The sequence below is a fragment of the Protopterus annectens genome, chromosome 1.part1 (genome assembly GCF_019279795.1).
Source record: "Protopterus annectens isolate FY-2018-M chromosome 1.part1, PAN1.0, whole genome shotgun sequence".
NCBI classification, from domain to species: domain Eukaryota; kingdom Metazoa; phylum Chordata; order Ceratodontiformes; family Protopteridae; genus Protopterus; species Protopterus annectens.
This window is the reverse complement of record NC_056726.1, coordinates 1,603,624,304-1,603,648,889: the sequence shown is the minus strand read 5'-3', so window position 1 is coordinate 1,603,648,889 and position 24,586 is coordinate 1,603,624,304. Positions and strand designations below refer to the sequence as shown.

Below are 24,586 nucleotides of genomic sequence, written 5' to 3'. Positions count from 1 at the left end.
AACCTATATTTACTTAAATACTAATGTCTCGGAGTCTCGACTACTATTTTCCTTATTTGTCCATCTAAGTCAATTTTCTCTATTTTTTTATGTAATATTTAAGTCAATTTTTTTCTTCTATTTTTTATGTAAATTTTTGTACTCAATTTTGTATTACTGTCTTTCGATGCCTTTTGTGATCATTTATGTTACATTTTAAATTTTTGTAAGTTTTTTTCTCTGGAGCTTTTCTCCCCGGGCCTCTACTGAAAATGGAGATGTATCCAGTTGGACTAGCCCAGTCAACAAATGTAAAATAAAAAAAAAATAAAAATAAAATAGTAATGAGGTTAGGGACTAAAACTCAAAACCCCCCACTCTTGCAGATGCGAGTACTGCTTACAGATGCTCAGCTCTTGCCCTGAGAGGACTGGGAGAGGCTTACGGATCTCACCTATTGTGGAGTAAACGAGCCTATAGAGTGATAAGATGCAGAGGCTTAATGGGATTGAAAGGAGGAGAAAAGGGAACTTAAACTACTCAGTAGGATGTATCAGAGCTACTATGGAGATCACCTGTCTTGCACTGCTGACAGCCATTTCAGAAACAGAACTGCTTATCTGTAAGTATGGCAACTGTGGGAAATGCACTGAGCAGTAGCCTTATCCACTGTTTCATTTATATACATACAGTGTGCTGCAGTATAAAGAAAACATCTGGGAGTACTGGAGTAGATATTACACTGACACAGTAAGGCAGCACTGTGTACCATATAGCAAGGAAAGTGATACAGTGCCAACACAGAGCAGAAGCATTGTGCATAATAAAGTGCTGCTGTGTACCAAACCGCTAGCAAGGTGACACAGTGCCAACACAGAACAGAAGCATTGTGCATAATACAGTGCTGCTGTGTACCATACAGCCAGGAAGGTGATACAGTGCCAACAAAGAACAGAAGCACTGTGCATAATACAGTGCTGCTGTGTACCATACAGTCAGGAAGGTGATACAGTGCCAACACAGAACAGAAGCATTGTGCATAATAGAGTGTTGCTGTGTACCATACAGCCAGGAAGGTGATACAGTGCCAACACAGAACAAAAGCACTGTGCATAATAGAGTGCTGCTGTGTACCATACAGCCAGGAAGGTGATACAGTGCCAACACAGAACAAAAGCACTGTGCATAATACAGTGCTGCTGTGTACCATACAGCCAGGAAGGTGATACAGTGCCAACACAGAACAGAAGCACTGTGCATAATACAGTGCTGCTGTGTAACATAAAGCCAGGAAGGTGATACAGTGCCAACACAGAACAGAAGCACTGTGCTTAATACAGTGCTGCTGTGTACCATACAGCCAGGGAGGAGATACAGTGTCAACAAAGAACAGAAGCACTGTGCATAATACAGTGCTGCTGTGTACCATACAGCTAGGAAGGTGATACAGTGCCAACACAGAACAGAACAGAAGCATTGTGCATAATAAAGTGCTGCTGTGTACCACACTGCTAGCAAGGTGATACAGTGCCAACACAGAACAGAAGCATTGTTATTAATACAGTGCTAATGTGTACCATACAGCCAGGAAGGTGATACAGTGCAACCACGGAACAGAAGCATTGTGCATAATACAGTGCTGCTGTGTATCATACAGCCAGGAAGGTGATACAGTGCCAACACAGAACAGAAGCACTGTCATAATACAGTGCTGGTGTGTACCATACAGCCAGGAATGTGATACAGTGTCAACACAGAACAGAAGCATTGTGCATAATACAGTGCTGCTGTGTACCATACAGCCAGGGAGGTGATACAGTGCCAACACAGAACAGAAGCACTGTGCATAATACAGTGCTGCTGTGTACCATACAGCCAGGGAGGTGATACAGTGCCAACACAGAAGAGAAGCACTGTGCATAATACAGTGCTGCTGTGTAACATACAGCTAGGAAGGTGATACAGTGCCAACACAGAATAGAAGCACTGTGCATAATACAGTGCTGCTGTGTAACATACAGCTAGGAATGTGATACAGTGCCAACACAGAAAAAAGCACTGTGCATAACAGAGTGCTGCTGTGTACCATACAGCCAGGAAGGTGATACCGTGCCAACACATAACAAAAGCACTGTGCATAATACAGTGCTGCTGTGTACCATACAGCCAGGGATGTGATACAGTGCCAACACAGAACAGAAGCACTGTGCATAATACAGTGCTGCTGTGTACCATACAGCCAGGGAGGTGATACAGTGTCAACACAGAACAGAAGCACTGTGCATAATACAGTGCTGCTGTGTACCATACAGCCAGGAAGGTGATACAGAGCCAACATAGAACAGAAGCACTGTGCATAATACAGTGCTGCTGTGTACCATACAGCCAGGATGGTGATACAGTGCCAACACAGAACAGAAGCACTGTGGATAATACAGTGCTGCTGTGTACCATACAGCTAGGAAGATGATACAGTGCCAACACAGAACAGAACAGAAGCATTGTGCATAATAAAGTGCTGCTGTGTACCATACTGCTAGCAAGGTGATACAGTGCCAACACAGAACAGAAGCATTGTGCATAATACAGTGCTAATGTGTACCATACAGCCAGGAAGGTGATACAGTGCAACCATGGAACAGAAGCATTGTGCATAATACAGTGCTGCTGTGTATCATACACCCAGGAAGGTGATACAGTGCCAACACAGAACAGAAACACTGTCATAATACAGTGCTGGTGTGTACCATACAGCCAGGAAGGTGATACAGTGTCAACACAGAACAGAAGCATTGTGCATAATACAGTGCTGCTGTGTACCATACAGCCAGGGAGGTGATAGAGTGCCAACACAGAACAGAAGCACTGTGCATAATACAGTGCTGCTGTGTACCATACAGCCAGGAGGTGATACAGTGCCAACACAGAAGAGAAGCACTGTGCATAATACAGTGCTGCTGTGTAACATACAGCTAGGAAGGTGATACAGTGCCAACACAGAACAGAAGCACTGTGCATAATACAGTGCTGCTGTGTACCATACAGCCAGGGAGGTGATACAGTGTCAACACAGAACAGAAGCACTGTGCATAATACAGTGCTGCTGTGTACCATACAGCCAGGAAGGTGATACAGAGCCAACACAGAACAGAAGCATTGTGCATAAAACAGTACTGCTGTGTACCACACAGCCAGGAAGGTGATATAGTGCCAACACAGAACAAATGCACTGTCATAATACAGTGCTGTTGTGTACCATACAGCTAGGAAGGTAATACAGTGCCAACATAGAACAGAAGCACTGTGCATAATACAGTGCTGCTGTGTACCATACAGCTAGGACGGTGATACAGTGCCAACACAGAACAGAAGCACTGTGCATAATACAGTGCTGCTGTGTACCATACAGCTAGGAAGGTGATACAGTGCCAACACAGAACAAAAGCACTGTGCATAATACAGTGCTGCTGTGTACCATACAGCTAGGAAGCTGATACAGCGCCAACACAGAACAGAAGCACTGTCATAATACAGTGCTGATGTGTAACATACAGCCAGGGAGGTGATACAGTGCCAACACAGAACAGAAGCACTGTGCATAATACAGTGCTGCTGTGTACCATACAGCTAGAAAGGTGATACAGTGCCAACACAGAACAGAAGCATTGTGCATAACACAGTGCTGCTATGTACCATACAGCCAGGAAGGTGATATAGTGCCAACACGGAACAGAAGCACTGTGCATAATACAGTGATGCTGTGTAACATACAGCTAGGAAGGTGATACAGTGCCAACACAGAACAGAAGCACTGTGCATAATACAATGCTGCTGTGTACCATACAGCCAGGGAGGTGATACAGTGTCAACACAGAACAGAAGCACTGTGCATAATACAGTGCTGCTGTGTACCATACAGCCAGGAAGGTGATACAGAGCCAACACAGAACAGAAGCACTGTGCATAAAACAGTACTGCTGTGTACCACACAGCCAGGAAGGTGATATAGTGCCAACACAGAACAAATGCACTGTCATAATACAGTGCTGCTGTGTACCATACAGCCAGGAAGGTAATACAGTGCCAACATAGAACAGAAGCACTGTGCATAATACAGTGCTTCTGTGTACCATACAGCAAGGACGGTGATACAGTGCCAACACAGAACAGAAGCACTGTGCATAATACAGTGCTGCTGTGTACCAAACAGCTAGGAAGGTGATACAGTGCCAACACAGAACAAAAGCACTGTGCATAATACAGTGCTGCTGTGTACCATACAGCTAGGAAGCTGATACAGCGCCAACACAGAACAGAAGCACTGTCATAATACAGTGCTGATGTGTAACATACAGCCAGGGAGGTGATACAGTGCCAACACAGAACAGAAGCACTGTGCATAATACAGTGCTGCTGTGTACCATACAGCTAGAAAGGTGATACAGTGCCAACACAGAACAGAAGCATTGTGCATAACACAGTGCTGCTATGTACCATACAGCCAGGAAGGTGATATAGTGCCAACACGGAACAGAAGCACTGTGCATAATACAGTGATGCTGTGTACCATACAGCTAGGAAGGTGTTGCAGTGCCAACACAGAACAGAAGCACTGTGCATAATACAGTGCTGCTGTGTGCCATACAGCCATGAAGGTGATACAGTGCCAACACAGAACAGAAGCACTGTGCATAATACAGTGCTGCATAACACAGCAGGCATTCAGGGAGGGTGGTCAACTCTGAAGGACACACAACATTGTGGGCTGTGTTTCCCTATAGGTAACAAAAATGGAAATTATCAAAGAGGGTAGCTACTATACTTACACAGCACACAGCATTTCAGGTTGCGTACCCTTACTATTACTATCAATGGAAGGACTCTGAGGATAGTTTCCATATTCAAAGGGCACACAGCATTTTAGGCCCTGTGTTTGTACTATTAGCAGCACAAAACAGACTTTGTGGAAAGAGGAGACATTTACATGCAGAGGGTGCCCGTCAAGGATCAATGAGCTGCGCAGTGGTGGAGTGGTTAGCGTTGTTGCCTGACAGCAAGAGGTTTTCCAGTTCGATTCTTGGCTGGGATGCCTTCTGTGTAGAGTCTGCATGTCCTCCCTGCATTCATGTGGGTTGCCTCTGGGTACTGGTTTCCTCCCACATTGACATACGTCTGGGTCAACTCTAAAAATGGGCTCCGTCCAGTCAGACTTTCCCAGTAAACAAATTTTAACTAAAATAAAATACAATAAAATGTGTGTCACCTGTAAGTATACATCATAAAGAACAACAAGGCTTCACAGCACAGCAGCAGCACTATGCATTAGTTCAGAAAAAGTGCATAAGATGCTCTGAGGTTATACTACTCAGGGTACACAATACAGCAACACTGTGCACTTACTTTTTGAACAACTAGCACACAACATATACTGGGGTGTACTGAGCATGTACCAAGGAAGCACTCCACATCCTTTGTAGGAAGAGTACACAAGACACACTGGGGTGAACTGAGGGTACACAGCAAGGAAACACTCTGCACCCTTTCTAAGAATAGTACAACAAGGCACCGTCAAGTATACCGAAAGTGCACAGCAGGATAACATTCTGCAGCATTTGTGAGAACAGCAGACAAAGCACCCTGCAATACATTGAAGGTGCATGGCAAGGTAATACTTTTCAGCCTTTGTGGAAAGAGCACACAAAGCACTCTACAATATATTGAGGATGCAGAGCAGGTAACACTCTGCAGCCTTTGTGAGAACAGCAGACAAAGCACCATTTAAGACACTGAAGGTGCCTGGCAGGGTAACACTTTGCAGCCTTTGTGGAAACAGCACACAAAGCACTCTGCAATATATTGAGGATGCACATCAGGGTAACGCTCTGCAGCCTTTGTGGGAACAGCATGCCAGGCACCTTGCAGTACACTGAAGGTGCACACTAGTGAGATTGTGTGCATATCTATGTAAGGACAGTAGACAAGGCATCCTAGAGTAAAATGAACAGCAAAAAAGCAGTCTATATCCTTTGTGGGAATAACACATATGGCACCTTACAGTGCAATGATAGTACAAAGACATCTGTAGGGTGCACACTGTTGCTAGTGCCTGCACCCATAATGAACCATCTGAGAGCAAACTACACAGCAAGCCACTTAGGAAACCTTTGTACCCAGTCTGGATATTGTTGCCAGTGGTAATGTACAGGAATGGAATGCAGTTCAAAAAGTTATCAAACTGCATTGTGTTCACTACTCAGTCCTGCACATTGCACACTACTGCTAATCTGTGTCACATTTTATCAGTACTACTACTTTACTCTGCTACATGATTCTCACGTGGCTTTAAAAGGGCACATTCTTCATTTCACATCTAAAATTCTTTTGAATATGGCATTACAGGCCCGATTAACACACATCTGTTTGCTGCCCAGCCGCAAGTAGAAATAAGCTGACCACTGATAGTAGAAAAGTGAAGTTTCTACTGGTCAGCAGGGCTCCAGCCCCTGACTAAGAGATGCTCTCAACAGTGGCAAACACTGTGTGGTGAGGTAATGAGTCTCTTAAGGGTTGGAAGGACAACATGCATTTATTTGCTTGCTTATTTTATTAGAAAATAAGTCTAAATAGACAGGGCCCATTTTCAGCATAGTCCTCAGTGGTAAGCTTCACATAAACACAATGTAGAGACTAGTAATATATTACATTTACAGAAAGTACTGGCAGTTTTGAACTTGTTACAAAAAACAGAGAGGAACAGAACAGTACACTCACAGAATGGAACAACACAGGCATACTAGCACTGGCAAAATAACATCATTGTCCATTTCCAACGATACATCAGTGACCAAAAACACCATCTTGGATCTCCCATGAAAAGAGGTGACCAACTTAGTGGGACTAACTCAGTCAACAAAGGATACAAAAAAAAATAGTTATGGTGTTCTTGAGGAGACAACAGATTGAGTCATAATGCTAATACTAAAGGCAATTTCATAATTAAAACAATGTATTTATACAATCAAAGGCACTATGAACAGTTAGTGCTGTAGATTCTACTACTGTACAGGGATTGGAGGAGCATCACATGATACACCTAATGTCTGTAAGGTGACATTTGTTATATCATTATTAAATCGATACACTATGGAATTAACAACCCTGTACAACCACCTCTGTGCAGAAATTAATTACAAAGCCAAGGCATTTTACAAACATGATTAAATTAAGCTACTATGGCTTCTTACTTATTATGGGTTAAGCAACTAGTAAATGTACCAGTTTGTTTTTCACTGACTATTGTAAGTGGTAGACAGCATATATCTAATCCTGTATTTAAAGCAAAGCTCGGTACAGCAGGTACACACACATACAGTGTAGTATGCATCTGAACTACAAGTAGGCATGTATTTGTTATTCAGAGCACTTCTAAAACACATACAAGTTGCAACAGAACACGGTTTCATTGTATTTGTAGGACTAACTGTAAGCTAAGTGTCGCCTAAACCATAGCGCATAAATAGCCTTTAGTGTAATTACATGGTTTAAACAGGGCAATAACAGGCGCACCCTTAAAATGTACTCAAACAGCACAGTAGGCAAAACATTGCAAACAAAAATAACAACCAAGAAAAAAGGTACAGGAGATCATTATCCTGCACTGAGTAATGCAGCGTTTCTAACTTTCTCTTAATTCATACAGTTTGAGTAAGTTACAATTCTTTTGAAATTACAGCAATCCATTACAATGGTTTTTGCAATAATGCTCTTCAGTTTTTTTCATTCAAACTTGGTTAAAAATGTAACTATGAAGACGTGCAACTTTAGCTTACACAGGCCGAATGGCTGATGGAGCGGGTTGACTTACAGCTGTGTTATTTTACTACACCTACCAACTTGAAACAGAATAACACAAGAGGTTTGCATTATGCATCACTGTAACCATGCTGGCAAACTGCATTATCTGCTAATTCAGTTTTTAAGGGTGGCTGGCACACTTTTAACCCTAGCCCAGCTAGTTTTAAAGGTGGAAGAGGATTAAAGGGGTGCCAACTTCCCTTACAAATGGAATTAATATTAAAAAAAAAAAAGAAAAACAAGTGACTATAAAGGCTGATTGGAAAAGTGTTCTGGAGCAGTAGCTCTTCATTTAAAAAGCCACATAGTTGGAGTGATAATCATATTCTCTATACGATATAGGTAGTAGGCATTGTAAAATTATACCATTTAACCATTCAGAACCTTTTATTTATTTATCAATTATTTTTTGGCCAGGTTAGTCCCATTAAGTTGCTTTTTACGGGAGACTACAAGGTACTGTACTGGACGGAATTTGGCCAGGGCATTGCGGAACTTCCACTACTTGTTTGATAGGTGCCATGGAATCTTTTGCATCTAGCTGAGCACCCACTCAAGCAGATGGAACCTCAGTTTAATATCTTATCCAAAGGACAACACACACAGGAGTACAGCACCCCCTTATACTGCATTGCAGTGTCAGCAATTCATCTAACTGCTGTGGGAATAGAACTCACAGCCTTCTGCACCAAAGGTGAGTGTGTTACCTGTTGCACCATTGACACTGGCAACACAATCTTAAAATCCATCCCAAAAATCTCATTTAGTTGAATACTGCAGTCAGTGAAGATTACAGTACTCGGAACATACAGTGACCAACAATTTGCATAGTATTAGTAAGAAATACACCAAGTTAAATTTACATTCAATGAACACTTCTGCAGGGAGCCAAACCAGTAATGATCTCTTACTGAGGATTGTGCTGCTTCTCTCTTAAGTTGATAAAAGATAAATATATTTTTTGTTCTGTTCTATTTATCTTTGGGTGTTAGTAAATACGTGGCCTTTTAAAAATTACAGGAATAATCTCTTCTTCTGATAATAATTACCGATCCTTCTGCCAAATTTGTTTATAAATTAGTTGAATGTGTACAATTTTAATTTGTAGTACCTAAAGGATCCAAATGAGTGAGTCTATTTAAATCGATAAAGCCCATTATCTCAAAATCCATCTTACCAAATCAAGTACTGCAAGCACTGGCAGTTACAACACTAAAAAATATGGAGTAAACAGCAACTTAGAAACAGAGTACCACACTAATCTTAACACTCCCAGAATACTTCTGCAAGAAGACAACCCCTTATAACTCCCACATCTAACAGTGGAATTTATCCCAACGCCTTATAAACTAATATATAAAGTACAGTTTTGTACCTACCATAAATGTAGATGTCCGATAGGTATGCATCTGCAGTCCTAACATATGGGTTGTCCTGCCTCAGGCAGCCCTTCGGTCGGCCGGATTCCAAAGTCTGGGTCTGGCCTCGGCTGATGTCGCACTTCACCCGACATCATAGCTGCTGTTTATTGGGTATAAAGGCATCAGCCAATGCCATTTTCCTCAGTGTTTCTTGCCCCAGCTGCCAGGTGCCCTCTAGGAAGGCTAAATTTGGATAAATGCAAATAATTCCAAACAGTAGAGAGCAAACAATATAAGAATATATATATATATATATATATATATATATATATATATATATATATATATATACAAACAAATACACCATAACAGATTCCCCCAGCTAGCTAAAGGAGGGGTAAATACCCTAGGAATACCACAGAGGGGAAGGAGGGTGGGTAATCCTGACTGCAGATGCATACCTATCGGACATCTACATTTATGGTAGGTACAAAACTGTACTATGTCCTTCAAGGATGCATCTGCAGTCCTAACATATGGGTAGAATACCATAGCCAAACTGGGGGAGGAGGCACTAAGATAAAGATGGTGTAGTTAAGATCCCTTGCAAAACAGCAGTTGCAAAACCTGCTCGGGATCTAGAATATAAGGGAAGATTATAATGCTTGGCAAATGTATGCACGGAGCTCCAAGTAGCAGCTTCTAAAATGTCTTTGGTAGCCACTCCTCGTAGGAAAGCTGTAGTGGTGGCTGTAGCTCTTGTGAAATGAGGTCTGATATTTTCAGGAGTTGTCTTTCCATGAAAAGAGTAGCAAAATCGAATGCAATTTCCTATCCATTTTGAGATTGTCTGTTTTGAAATTGCTTTTCCTTGCATTCCTGTTGCATATGCTACCAGAAGCTGGTCAGTTTTTCTGCTGGTCTTAGTTCTGTCCAGATAGTAGCGTAATTGTCTGTGCACATCCAAGGTATGTAGCAGTCTTTCCCCCCTGTTCTGTGGGTTGGGGAAGAATGCAGGTAAATGAATCGCTTGGTTCAATGATACTCTGGAGACCACTTTTGGCATAAAGGTAGGGTTAGTTCTCAGAGAGACTCTGTCCTGATGGAAGATAAGGAAGGGTTGTACTGCCATTAATGCCTGTAACTCAGATACCCTTCTTGCTGAAGTGATTGCTAGCAGGAAAGCAGTTTTCCAAGACAAGAACTGTAATTCTGCTGTTGCTGCTGGTTCAAAAGGAGGAAGTGTTAACTTTTCCAGCACAAAGTTGAGATCCCATGTAGGTAAAAGGTGGTTTCCTTGGAGGTTTTACATTTTTGATTCCTCTCAAGAACTGCCTGAGTAGAGGATGAGAGAAGACAGGAGGATCCATGTTGTATTCTGCTGAAATTGCTGATGCATGAATCTTAATGGAGGAGTAAGACAGGCCATTGTGGAACAGTTCTGCTAAATATTCCAGGATGTGTGCTATGTTTGCCAATGAGACATTTTCTCCCTTTGCTGCACTCCAAATGAGGTATCTTTTCCACTTGGCTGAATAAGTCTTCCTTGTGGAAGGTCTGCGTGCCTCCAGGATAATGTCCATACCCCTCTGGGATAAACCTGGGTTATTTTGTTTTATGCAATATTCCAAGCAGCTAGCTGCAGTGTTTTCAAGTTTGGATGTAGGATCTTGTAGTTGCCTCGGCCAGTCTGGAGCTATCAGGATTACCCTTGGCTGATCCTCTGATCTTCAGTAGAACTTTGCACATCAAGGGAAGAGGTGGAAATGCATATGCTGTCAGGTTTTTCCAGCTGAAGGAAAGGAAGTCCACCCTCCAAGCAAGTGGGTGGTATGCTCTTGTGCAGAATTTCTTCAATTGGTGGTTGTGTGGGGAGGCGAACAGGTCTAACTCTGGTAGTCCCCATTTCTTTGTTATGGCTTTGAAGATATCTGGATGCAGCATCCATTCCTGAGCATCCGTGGTAGTTCTGCTTAAGGTGTCTGCTAGAGAATTTTCTTTTCCTGGTACAAATCTGGCCTGAAGTTGAATGTTGAGATTCAGGGCCACATTCCACAGGTCCATTGCCATCCGGCATAGAGGATATGAATGTGTACCTCCCTGTTTGTTGATGTACCACATGACTGTGGTATTGTCGGTCCTTATCAGCAGATGACCCTGTTGAAGGAGTGGTCTGAACGCCTGGATCGCATGTTTCACTGCCAGCATCTCCTTTAGATTTATGTGTAGATTCAGCTGGTCTTGGGTCCATAGGCCTTGAATACACTTGTCCACCATGTGTGCCCCCATCCTAGGTCTGAGGCGTCCGTGGTGATGGTCTGGCTTGGATGAGGTTTGTGGAAAGGCAAGCCTCTGTTCCACTGACAGGCCTGAGCCCACCACAGGAATTCTTGCTTCAGGCATGGAATTATTGGAATCTGGGCTTCTAGACTGTGCTTGTGTTGAGACCATACATTCCTTAGGTACCATTGTAGCTTTCTCATATGCAGCCTGGCATGTGGAACCAATATTATGCATGATGCCATGTAGCCCAGGGCTTGCAGGACTTTCCTTGCAGTAAGCCGAGTTTGTGTTGTTAATGTCATGAAGTAGGCTGGTAGTTGCTTTTGTTTTTCTTCTGTGAGAAAAGCCATCTGAGTTGATGTAACCAGTTCTGCACCCAAGAATGTTATCCTTTGGGATGGTACTAGTCTTGACTTTTGCATGTTGACTGTGTATCCCAAGGCTTGCAACAGTTGTATGACATTTTCCAAATCTTTTGTTAATTTTGCCTTGTTGTCCGCTTGTATTAGGGCAGTAGTCCAGGTATGGGTAAATTTGAATTCCCTGAAGCCTGCAATGAGCAATTACTGATGCCAGGCATTTCGTGAATACACTGGGCGCAGTAGATAAGCCAAAAGGCAATGCTGAGAATTGATAATGCTCTGATCCTGCAAGAAATCTGAGGTGCCTTCTGCAATCTGGTCATATAGGGATGTGCAGGTATGCCTCCTTGAGATCTAGAGTCACCAGCCAAGACTCCTTGCCCAGCATGGGAAGAAGCTGCTGGAGGGTCAGCATTTTGAATTTTGGAACAATGAGGTATGTGTTCAGTGCGGACAAGTCTAGAATAGGTCTCCATTGATTTTCTTTTCTTGGTACAAGGAAAAGCCTGGAGTAAAATCCTTGGCCTTGTTCCATAGGTGGTACCTCTTCTATAGCTGTCATCCTTAGTAAGTTGTTGACTTGTCTTAGAGCATCTGTTTTTTGGCTTGGTGGTAGGTTTGGCATTTCTCTCTTTTTTGGTAGAGTGTATAAGTGAAACCTGTAGCCCTTGTCTATTGTTTGTAAAGTCCATTTGTCTCCTGTAATGTAATGCCAGTTGTCGGAGAATAAGGCTAGCTTTCCGCCCAAGGGTGCTTCCAGTTGTTCCCTGGTAGGCGGAACTAGAGCCAAGTCATTGTGTCTGCCCTGTGGAAGTGGTTGTAGTTGAATCTGTGGCAGTATTTCTCTGGTTGGTAGGTTGCCACTGATGTCCCCTGTAGGCACCCCTAGAGTGACCTCTGCCTCTGGGGTGTCTATTTCTGCCTCTCTGCGCTCTGGAGTTGTCTGGAAAGGACCAATTCTTCGAAGGCCAATTTCGACTAAACCTCGGAGGTTGGACCTGTAAGAAATCCTTGACTGTTTGGACAGATTTTGCTTTTTCTTCCACCTTCTTTAGAACCTCCTGTGCAGGGGAGCCAAACAAACTTTGTTTCTCCATGGGAGCATCTAGGAGTTTTGACTTAACATGGTCTGGTAAGGATTGTTCTTTTAACCAGGCATGCCTTCGAATCACTGTTCCAGTCATAGCTGATCTAAAGGAAGCCTCCAGTGCATCATAGCCACATTTTAAGGAATGGTTACTGACCTGCTGAGAGTTATGTACCAAATCCTGAAGGGACTTGCGATCTAAAGGTTCAGGAGAAGACAGTTTTTTGTTTATCTGGTCTAACAAAAATTCCTGGTACTGAATCATGTGAAATTGACAGTTCAAGGCCCTGGCCGAAAGAGTAGCAGAAGTATAAACCTTTTTACCCCATCTCTCTAATGCTCTAGATTCCCTTTCAGAGGGAAGAGGGTTTTTGGCAGAGGCAGCTGCCACACCTTTAGGGCCCTGTGAAATGGTTTCAGGGTCTGCAACAGGAGCCTTATACAAATGGTAATGTGTGTCCGGGACCCTGTAATATCTGTCTGGCTTGGCAGGGGCCGGAGGAAGAGAATCAGGGGCAGTACAGGCATCATTATATGCATCATCAACAACTGTTAGTACTGGCGGAATGGCTAAAGGCCTATGCTGTGGTAAGTGTAAGAACGTCCTAAGCCTTTTCCTTGAATCTGAAAAATCCTGGCCCTGCCATTGGAAGTGTTCCTCATAGCATGCAAAGTTTCCCCAAAGGAAAATTCTTCAGGAGGAGAAGCAGAAGGAATGGAGTCTTCTGCATCAGAATCCTCATAAGGAGAATATGGGCCTTCGTGAGGGTCTGAAATATCTGAGTCATCCGAGGAATAATCTGTAGAGACAGGTTCCGGGGGTTCAGTCCTAGGCCTCTTGTCTGGAGGGGGCTGAGAGGCCCTGTCTGGGTGAGGTTGGGATCCCCTGATCAAAGAAATGAGATCCTCAGCCAGGCTGAGCATTTGGGAACTAGAGGTAGGCCTATGTGAAGGAGTTTTAGCAGGTAAGGCCTTAGAAGATTTAGCTGCTTTAGCCCTGGTAAAAGCCTTGATAGACATAGAAGCAGGGGGTCTAGCAGCCCCACATGCAGGGGTAGATATGTCTAAAGGAATAGTGTCTGACAAATCCTGGGTGCCTGCTTCTGTAGCAGTAAATTCAGTAGCAGATTCAGCCATGCTCTGTGAGGCCTCGTCTATCGGAGGCATGCTTTCGCAAGGAAGAACCGGGGCCTCGGTTTCAGCCGAAACCGAGACACTCGCGGTTGGCCTAACCGTGGTTTCAGCCGAAACCGCGGGCCGCGAGTGTCGGTCCTTTTCCTTGCGCTTTTTAGCTAATTGAGTAGTCGGAGTCTCCGACTGCATTTTGTATGCAAAAGCGGGACCAAAAAACTCCTCTGCAAACTCCGACCGACGTCTAAGTGTCCATCGGTTGAAGGAAGCACAGGCTAGACAAGCTGATACGTCGTGGTCTGGGCCTAAGCAAGGAAGGCAGTAAGAGTGGAAATCCTTATGAGGTATTTGTTTCCCACAAGTTAAACAATTATTTACTTTGTCTGACATCGGCTGAGGCAAGAAAGAGTCCCCAACGGGGTACTTAGCTTTTTAGAATTCTTCAGTAGTAGAAATCTCTGGATCTGACCGACCGGCACTTGCGAACAGCTTCTGCTTCGGGCACCGCGCGGCAAGAAAGACTGAGGAAAATGGCGTGGGCTGATGCCTTTATACCCAATAAACAGCAGCTATGACGTCGGGTGAAGTGTGACATCAGCCGAGGCCAGACCCAGACTTTGGAATCCGGCCGACCGAAGGGCTGCCTGAGGCAGGACAACCCATATGTTAGGACTGCAGATGCATCCTTGAAGGACATCAGCATGTGCATGAGGAAGAAATAAATACTTAGATTTCTCCTCCTCCCTGAGGTTCTGCAGTCTTAACAACGGTCTTACATTTAACTCGGGGGGGGGGGGTGCAGAGGAGGTCTTGCCTCCCCTGAATGAAAAAAAAAAGTATCTGGTCTACTGCTTTAGGATTTTCACAGTGGTAACACTACTGCTTTTTCCAAAAATTCTACAATTTGAACTTTGCTACATATGACAGAGCAAAGTTTTTTCTATTTTATGATTGGTAAACTGGCTTTCAGCAATTTTTGATCATTACAGGTAGATAGGTTAAAGCACAGCTTTTAAGGGCAGTGCTCTAAAATGCCAAATGTATACAAACAAAGATATACTCAAAAACAATAACTTGTTGAAGGCTGCAAGTTTACTAAAATGATTTAAGACAAAAATTTGTAGGCTGAACTGTCTGTCTTCACACATGAAAATACAGGTTTACAAAAAGACACCACTACTACTTTGAATGCTTTCATTACATTTTCCAGTATACGGTGATTAATTAAAGCTAGACTTTTTGTTTTAATGACCCCCCCCCCCCAATTTCACTTCTGGGAAGCACATGCTTAAAGAATAGAACATGGAGAGAAGCTCTAAAACAGCATATGTTGACAAGTGCACAAAGGACTCTGAGTCAATCTATTAGCAAAGGAATGTGAAGTTTACCTTAACCTTAAAGAAAATAATTTTTAATATAAGGATGCTGCATGGAGATAAGTGAAGAATTAAGCACTGAGGAGCAAAGGAAATCACTTCCTTGATGTTGGTATTCTTTAAGTCCCATTAGTAGTTGAAAAAATGGTTCATGGCACAGAAAGTCTGTGTTGAGATAAACTAGTGACTGCACATTTGTCTTTATGTAATGGATTTTGAACAATTATACCCTTTGGGAAGTTCTCATCAAGAGCAACTGATGACATCTATATGTGCCTTTTCCATTAATAATGGGAAAATGAATAATGGAATAGCAACATTGGCCAATGGTACAAAAGCTGTTCTAGTTTGGTATGTATCTATTTTACAAAGAAGAAAATTTTGCTTGTATGACCACACCACCCTAAATGCGCCCGATCTCGTCTGGTTTCGGAAGCTAAGCAGAGTCGGGCCTACCTGGATGGGATCCCACCTGAGAATACCAGATGCTGAACCAGTAATTCCATGGAGTTTGTTCTTATCGGCACAAGAAGTTAACGTCCACTATGTCTTTATGTCCTTTATTTTGCTTGGCATTTTGGGGTGGAAGGTTGGTCTAATAGTTAAGGTGCTTACCTTAGAAACACAAGGTGCAGGGTTTGATTCTCACATGGGGTAACTGGCTGGGCTTAAAATGGCCCCCCAAGGACAGTTAGCCTAGTACTAATCTATGAATCTATGAACCTAGAGAAATTAATTAATGACGGTCTCAGCAACAGAATTAGAGCTACTAGATTTTTTGTTAAGTTTAATTCTAAAAGGACTGGTGTTATTTACACAAGCCATAAGTAGTTATATAAACCCAAAGTATTTACTGGGGGAAGAAAGAAGTGAAATAACATCAACACTGATTAGTGTTGACAAGGCTGCCTTAGCCTGTTATGTGATGGTTCTTCAAGGAAATTGTCAATACCTGGCAACTTGGAGATGGGTTTCCTTCAAGCACATAAATTACTTCTGAAACAAACTAACAAAAATATTAATAACCCGAAAATATGGGAAAAGGTCTTCAATATTATATTAGCATGATACTGATTTTTAGGATATTATATATATAGGAAGCATTCATGGTAGATATAAAGGTCTCTGATTGACTGTGAACTCATTTGCTTTGAAAAAAAGGTGTTGGCTTGGATTTAGCCACATGACTGGTGTTTTATTCATTTATTTTAACCCTGAGAAACCCGATTCTTTATGATCTGAGAAAGGCTTTTAGTCAAAAGTGCTCATCATATACAAATCAACAAGGGCTTTGTTTTATTGCTTTACGTCTCATTTTAAGTCTTAATAATTAGGTACATAGGTGAGTACCAGGCCAACTGCCCTTGCAGGACATTTTAAGCCTAGCTAATTATTCCAACTGGTGCTAAAGTTTTTATTTTATTCTGAAGAGCATACTTTTCGATACCTATTTCAGGTCATACATCTTGGCATAATTAAGTCTTCTGTGAATACTTTTATTTGTGCCTATTCATGGTTACCATGTTCCTCTGCTTTATACAAACGTTCTTAACATTTCTGAAATATCTGTAATATCTCTAGGCTCTTTGGTTATTTTTGCTATCGTCTAGGTTTGGTGACAACCCTTTCACCTTTCCATTGCCTAAGTCATTGTACTACAAGTTTTTGGGCTCTGGAGTTCTTATCAAAAAGTAGTTACTTATCACTAGCATTTCTAAACTCATGCATATTGTGCAATTACTCTCTTTTTTTTTCCTTTAGCACACTGCAGGTGCTCCTCTTCTTGTCCGATGAGATTCTCCTTCTGTAATACTTCAATATTTGACAACCTCTTTAAAGAATTCGTCCTTCTTCTTTTCCATAACTTTCGTTTTTTCCTGGTTAGGGGCCGTCACAGCGGATCTCCGGTCTGCTTATGACTGGCAGTGATTTTTACGGTGTTGAGTTGCCAGCCTGTCGCTCAACCTTCAGAGAAGGCACACACATGTACGCATCTACCTGCATGTCTTTTAAATTTCAGTCGATTGCGGCGAGGACATGCAGACTCCACACAGAAGGCACTCCAGCCAAGAATCGAACCGGAGAGCCTCTTGCTGCGAGGCAATAATGCTAACTGCTGCACCACTGCGGCTGAGCAACACCCTAGCTATTCTTTCTGAAAAATAACTTCCCTAATGATTCTAGAATCATTTCTACTACCCATTCCTTAAATTCCTCTCTTTTTAACAAATAAATAGGACAGCACCAGTGTCACCTTTTACTTTAATACCCTGCATCTTTATCTTTGTCTTTACTGGTGCCTGATCTGAAATACTTACTGGATGTGTTTCATAGCTTTCAATGAAATATCCACTGTCCTGTGAAATATAATTTCCTTCCATTCCAGCACAGTTATTGTACTTTGGGGAATAATATGCAAATTCTCTCTTTGTTTCTACTAGTAAACTGATATCTTCCATTCAAAATACGGTCTTCAGAAATCTAATATTTTGTTATATTTTCCCTTCTAGGTCCATTAATACATCCTCACTATGGCAAAACAGTGTTCCATTTCCCACCCCAAAATAATATTGCCTGGTGAAATTTCTCTTAAGCTGCCTAATAGTAGTTTTGGTGAAATATAAATACATGCCAACAATGCCTTATTACCACAAATCTACCATTGTTGTCTCGCTTTTCCTCATCTTTCATTACTGGGGCTCCCTCTCACAACCAGTATTATAACCCCCTTTTCCTTTGCCACTGATACTCTCAATATCCATTCTGAAATCCTTCCTTTGCAAAATGCACGAGCTCATTTCTATCAAAACATTTATCCTGAAACATTGATACTTGCACACTACATTTCTCAATATGTCTGTACTCTGATTTCTGTCTCTACCTGAAATGCCATTATGTATTCCATATTATAACTAACATGGCAGTCACTCTGATAAGAAGTGATTACTTTCACATATTCTGCATGTCAAATTCATTCTTTTACGGCTGAAGTCATGTGGTGGCAGCAGAAGACCAAAGGTATTTAACAACTCTATGTACCAAGTCTGAATGCCATAAGTTATAATTTTGCAATTTTACTGATCGGTCTGCAACTGATTGAAATACAATTAGATATAAATTTAATTTCTCAGTGCACAAAGATGTAAAATGTGCCAATGTAACAAGGCTAGCTTTGTTAATGCCATGACAAGCTAAACATGCCATCACATCTGAAAGTGGTGTACTTTACACCTTTGACAGAAATAATTTGGAGATGATTCAGACATATTTATTTATATACTATGATTCTAAAAACTAAAGGAATAGGTTGAGCAAGAAAAGCTCCAACAACACAAAAATACTTCAGTGCAAGGGGAAACCCTCTCTTAGAGAAAGTTTCCTTTGTTATAAACTATTCAACGATCATCTGAAAAGCTCAATGACACAAGCAGCTATGGATGGCTAACCATTTTGTCTTAACATCTTGAAATAAAAATTAGTTTATGGCTTTATTACTTTTCCATCTTTACTCCTGGATGTAACGTTTGGCTCAGCAGATCTCTTTGTTCACCATGTCAAACCATGTAATAAATGCATACAGTATCTTTAAAAATCTCTCACTTTCTAGCATTCATTTTTTAGTCTTTTCATGTAAAATAAGCTAAGAGTGCTTAAAAGCATCTAGTGTCTATACACAGTTTGCCTAATGAACACAGTCCATATACTTTAAGATAAGACTTCTATATTGCCTCACCTATCAATGCGGTCTTCATGGTGGTTCTCTTCAGACTTTCTATTCACCTTCTGTTTGCCTCCATGCTGTACAGAGTTGTCAGACGGAGAGTCTGCTAAAAAAAAAAGTAGAACATCTGTGCTTATGCATTATTTTACAATTAAATATTTTCTCTGTTTTAATAATTTTACACCTATTTCATTAACTTTAAGAAAAACAACCAGAAGTGAAACTAGATTCAAGCCAATATAAACTACACAAGTTTTTACTGTCATAACTATAATCTTCAGTCCTAGCATATAAATGACAAAGCCACCCACGTCTTCTAAATAGCTCTTGAAGCAAAAGTAAAATAAAGTGGACTTGAGTAACTTATTTCTGCATGACTGATAAAACCATTAGGGTGTGATGCAAGATGTGAACCAAGCTGCTGAGAATGTTACAACTAAAAAAGATAAACAAGAACAAAGTTAGTATATATCAAAATTTGCACATTGCAGTGGATCATAGAAACATTAAAAGAAAAAAACACAAAATTACTGCAACAATATTAAAGTAAAAAAAAAAAAAACACACTTGGAAAACATTCATGCTTTAATTATTTGTTCAAGTTGAGTTCATTAAAGTTCTTTTTTAAACACTTTTATTAAATTAATCACTGAAGACACAGGCAAACATACATTAACAGAAAAGAAAACAAACCATTTTAACATTTTTCCCTATAAATATAATATACCTTTGTTTCTACTATCACTAGTCCAACATTATAACAAATTGCTGAATTCCTGCCTTTCCTTAAACCTCTCTCCTCTTCCTGAACATTATTATTTATGTACTGGAGTCTATATTAGAATATCGACTTTTTAAAACGTCGAATGCTTTCAATATCAAACATGCAGAACAGCAAATTTTTTTCCCAGGGAAAAAAATTGTTGTTCCGACACACATACACACAACACAAGCACACCAAACAAACAGCAATCCACACACACATATACCTAAAATCCTACATCTAACCCTACACTAAACTATACACACACCACTAGCTATCCACTTATCTTAACCCAAACCCTAACCCTAAGGTCCGTCACTATCGCACACTCACCTCACCCACGCCCTAACCCTAACTCACCTACCTCACCCTAACCCTCACGTCCACACAATCGCACACTTACCTGACCTGCGCCCTAACCCTAACTCACCTACCCCACGCCCTAATCCTCATGTCCACACAATCACACACTTACCTGATCCCGACCCGTAACTTTCCACCACAGTGCTGAACATAGCGAAGCCGCAAGAACGGCCAAATGAATTCCTTCCCAAGGAAGACATTTGGTGTTCCGCAGCTTCGCTATTTTCAGCGTTTGCTGAATAGGGGTCGATATTAGAACATTCGAAGTTGTGAAACTTCGATGTTCTAATATAGACGCCATGTATTGTTCCCACAGCTTCCATTTACTCTTACGTAATCTGGTTCTTCACTTTTCTAAAACTACAGTTTTGTACCTACCATAAATGTAGATGTCCGCGTGCTCATACACCTGCAGTCATTACAGATGGGTTATCCTGCCGTCAGGTGGGTCCTCGGTCGGCCGAATTCCAAAGTCTAGGTCCGGCGTCGGTTGTTGTCGCTTCTTCCCTGACGTCAGTGCGGCAGGGGTATAAAAGAGGCAGCCGACGCCATTTTCTTCAGTTTTTCTTGCCCCAGATGTCAGGTGCCCCCAGAAGGAAGGCAAAACATAAAGTTATGCAAACATGCAATATAAAGTAATCAAAAAACAGCAGTTGCAAGCAAATACACCATAAGAGAATACCCCAAATAGGTTGTATGATAAGGTGTTTGTCCTAAGGCTTGTCCTAAGAGGGGACGGAGGGAGGGTAACCTGGACTGCAGCTGTATGAGGACTCGAACATCTACATTTATGGTAGGTACAAAACTGTACTATGTTCATCGTGCATACAGCTGCAGTCATTACAGATGGGAAGAATCCCAAAGCTAAAAAGGGGTGGCAGGCACTAAGTGGAACTAGGAGGAGCAAGGATGCCCTGCAGGACTGCTGTGGCAAAACCCGCTCTAGATTTAGAGAATAGTGGAAGGTGGTAGTGCTTGGAGAAAGTGTCTACTGAACTCCAAGTGGCTGCTTCCAAAATGTCCTTGGTAGGTACCCCCCTGAGGAAGGCTGCAGAGGTAGCTGTGGCTCTGGAGGAGTGGGATCTTATGCATGCAGGCACAGTTTTTCCATGAAATGAGTAACAAAAGCGTATGTAGTGGGCTATCCATTTTGAAATTGTCTGTTTGGAAATAACCTTTCCTTGAGCACCTGTAGCATAGGACACAAAGAGTTGCTCGGATTTCCAGAATGGCTTTGTCCTGTCCAAATAGTAACAAAGTTGTCTGTGAATGTCCAAGGAATGTAGTAGTCTTTCCCCTTTGTTTTGTGGATTAGGATAAAAGGTAGGTAAGTGGATAGTCTGGTACAAAGCTACACTGGATACTACCTTTGGCATAAAGGAAGGATTGGCTCGTAAAGAAACTCTGTCCTGATGGAAAATGATGAATGGTTGCACAGCCATGAGGGCCTGCAGCTCCGAAACCCTGTGTGCTGAGGTGATAGCCAGTAGAAAGGCTGTTTTCCATGACAAGTATTGTAGTTCTGTTGAAGAAGCTGGCTCGAAGGGAGGAAGGGTCAGCTTTTCCAATACGAAGTTGAGGTCCCAAGCAGGGAGTGGTGGTTTCCTTGGAGGTTTTATATTCTTTGCCCCTCTGAGGAACTGCCTTAAGAGAGGATGAGAGAATAAAGGAGAATCTGTGTTGTATTGTGCAGAAATGGCTGAAGCGTGGATCTTGATGGAGGAGAAGGAAAGTCCACTGTTTAACATCTCAGCTAGGTACTGTAAAATTTGAGGTATATGTATTACCCAAGGATTCTGGCCCTTTTCTTGATTCCAGGCACAAAATCGTTTCCATTTGGCGGAGTAAGCTTTTCTAGTAGAAGGTCTTCTGGCCTCCAAGATGACATCCTGCACCTCCTTGGAGAGCAGAATCTATTGGGAAATCTAGGAATTCTCCATGCAGCTAGATTTAGGGTTTTGAGTTGGCTGTGAAGGGTTTTTTAGCTGTGCTGGGACAACAGAAGAGGGACTAGAGGTAGGATCCATGGTGGGGAATGTGTCAGGCTCTTCAGAAGCAGATACCAGTGTTGTCTTGGCCAGTCTGGAGCAATGAGAATCATTTTCGGCCTCTCTGCTCTGGCTTTTAATAGAACTTTGGGCAGCAGAGGAAGAGGTGGGAAGGCATAGACTGTCAATGTTGTCCAATTGAAAGAAAGTGCGTCCACTTTCCAGGCCTGTGGATGATAGGTCCGTGAACAAAATTTTTTCAACTGGCAATTTCTGTGGGTAGCAAAGAGATCTATGTCTGGCTGTCCCCATGCCTGAGTTATCATTGTGAGAACTTGAGGATGCAACTTCCATTCGTGTGGATCTGTCATATTTCTGCTTAGGTTGTCTGCCAGTGTGTTTTCCTTCCCTGGCAGGAACTGAGCCTGTAGTTGAATTTGCAATTCCACTACTGTGTTCCATAGTGTCATGGAATGAGTTCCCCCCTGTTTGTTTATGTACCACATCACTGTGGTGTTGTCTGTCCTTATCAATAGCTGGCCTGGATGCAGTAGGTCTTTGAAGGTCATAATAGCCTTTTGCACGGCTAGCATTTCCTTTTGGTTGATGTGCAGGTGCTTCTCTTTTCGGGTCCATTTTCCCTGAATGCACTGATCTGTCATGTGTGCTCCCCAGGCATAGTCTGAGGCATCTGTTGTGATGATTTGAGTTGCTTGAGGTACACAGAAAGGGAGACCTGTGTTTCTTTGGCAAGCTTGAGCCCACCACAAAAATTCCTTTTGAAGGCATGGAATGAGTGGTATATTTGCTTCCAAACTGTGGCTGTGTTGAGACCATAAGTTTTTTAGGTACCATTGTAGTTTCCTCATATGCAGCTTTGCACAAGGGAGTAGTAGGATGCAAGATGCCATGAATCCCAGAGCCTGCAGGGCTTTCCTCGCAGTTAGCCTGGTGAAAGTTGCCATTTTTCTGAAGTATTGAGACAGTTGCCCTTGTTTGTCTGGCGTGAGGTAGGCCATCTGGGTGGTTGTATTCAAGCTGGCACCCAGGAAAATTATTTGTTGAGAGGGTATTAGTTTTGATTTTTTTGTTGACTGTTTATCCCAGAAAGTTCAATAGTTTTATTACAAACGCCAGGTACTGCAGCAGAATGTCCTTGCTGTCCGCTTGGATCAGGCCGTCGTCCAGATATGGGTAGATTTGTATCCCTTGTAATCTGTAGAAGACGATTACTGATGCCAGGCATTTCATAAATACTCTGGGCGCAGTAGATAAGCCAAAGGGCAATGCAGAGAATTGGTAATGGGTTGAACCTGCAAGAAATCTGAGGTATCTTCTGCAATCTTCTCTGATAGGGACATGCAGGTATGCCTCCTTGAGGTCCAATGTTAACAGCCAAGACTCCTTGCCCAGCATGGGAAGAAGCTGCTGTAATGTGAGCATCTTGAATTTTGGCACCTGTAGATATGTGTTTAGGATGGATAGGTCTAAGATAGGTCTCCAATCTTTGTCTTTCCTTGGTACCAGGAATAGTCTGGAATAAAGCCCTTCACATTGTTCTTTTGCAGGTACCTCATGAATCACTTTCATGTCCATGAGAGCTGAAATTTGTTTTTGTGCCTCTGCCCTTTGATTTTTTGGCAGGTTTGGCATACCTCTCATTTTTGGAAGGGTGTGAAAGTGAAACCTGTAGCCTCTGTCTATAATGTACAGAATCCATTTGACTTTTGTAATAATATGGCAATTTTTTGAGAATAATGTCAGTTTTCCGCCCAAAGGTGCTGCCATCAAAGCTTTACTTGGCAGGTGTAGGGGGAAGTAATTGTGTCTGTTTTCTAAAAGACTGTGATCTATCTTCTCCACCTCTTGGGGTTGGTACTTGCCACTGTCTGGCTCTGAAAGATCCCTGAGGTTGCCCTCTACCCCTTGGGCATCTGTATCTGCCCCTTTGAGGTCTGTCCGTGGCTGGAAAGGACCAATTTTTTGAAGGCCAGTTTCTGCTGAAACGTGGAGGCTGTACCTGCAGGAAATCTTTCACTGTTTGCATTGATTTTGCTTTTTCCTCCATTTTCTTTAGTACCTCCTCAGCTTTAACACCAAACAATACATCCTTTTGAAGGGGTACATCCAATAATTTAGCTTTGACATGATCTGGTAAGGTTTGCTCTTTGAGCCAAGCATGTTTACGTATAACAGACCCCGTTACAGCAGCTCTACATGAGGCCTCTAAAGCATCAAAACCACACTGCAGGGTATGCTTACCCACTTGCTCTGCACCATGCAACAAATCCTGCAACTCTTTTAAATGTGGTTGTTCT

At 42.1% G+C, this 24,586-nt stretch overlaps 1 protein-coding gene across 4 annotated transcripts in view; it reads right to left on the bottom strand.

Moving 5' to 3' along the window:
* Positions 1-24,586, bottom strand: part of INPP5B (inositol polyphosphate-5-phosphatase B) — a 2,334,801-nt gene that overhangs the window by 919,518 nt on the left and 1,390,697 nt on the right. For 2 of the 4 annotated variants that reach the window (XM_044083533.1, XM_044083552.1), the window contains one exon: positions 19,167-19,260. In XM_044083533.1, the coding sequence (XP_043939468.1) occupies positions 19,167-19,260 (94 nt within the window). The remainder of the gene's footprint in view (positions 1-19,166; positions 19,261-24,586) is intronic. The other 2 variants (XM_044083543.1, XM_044083561.1) reach the window with 1 other exon arrangement.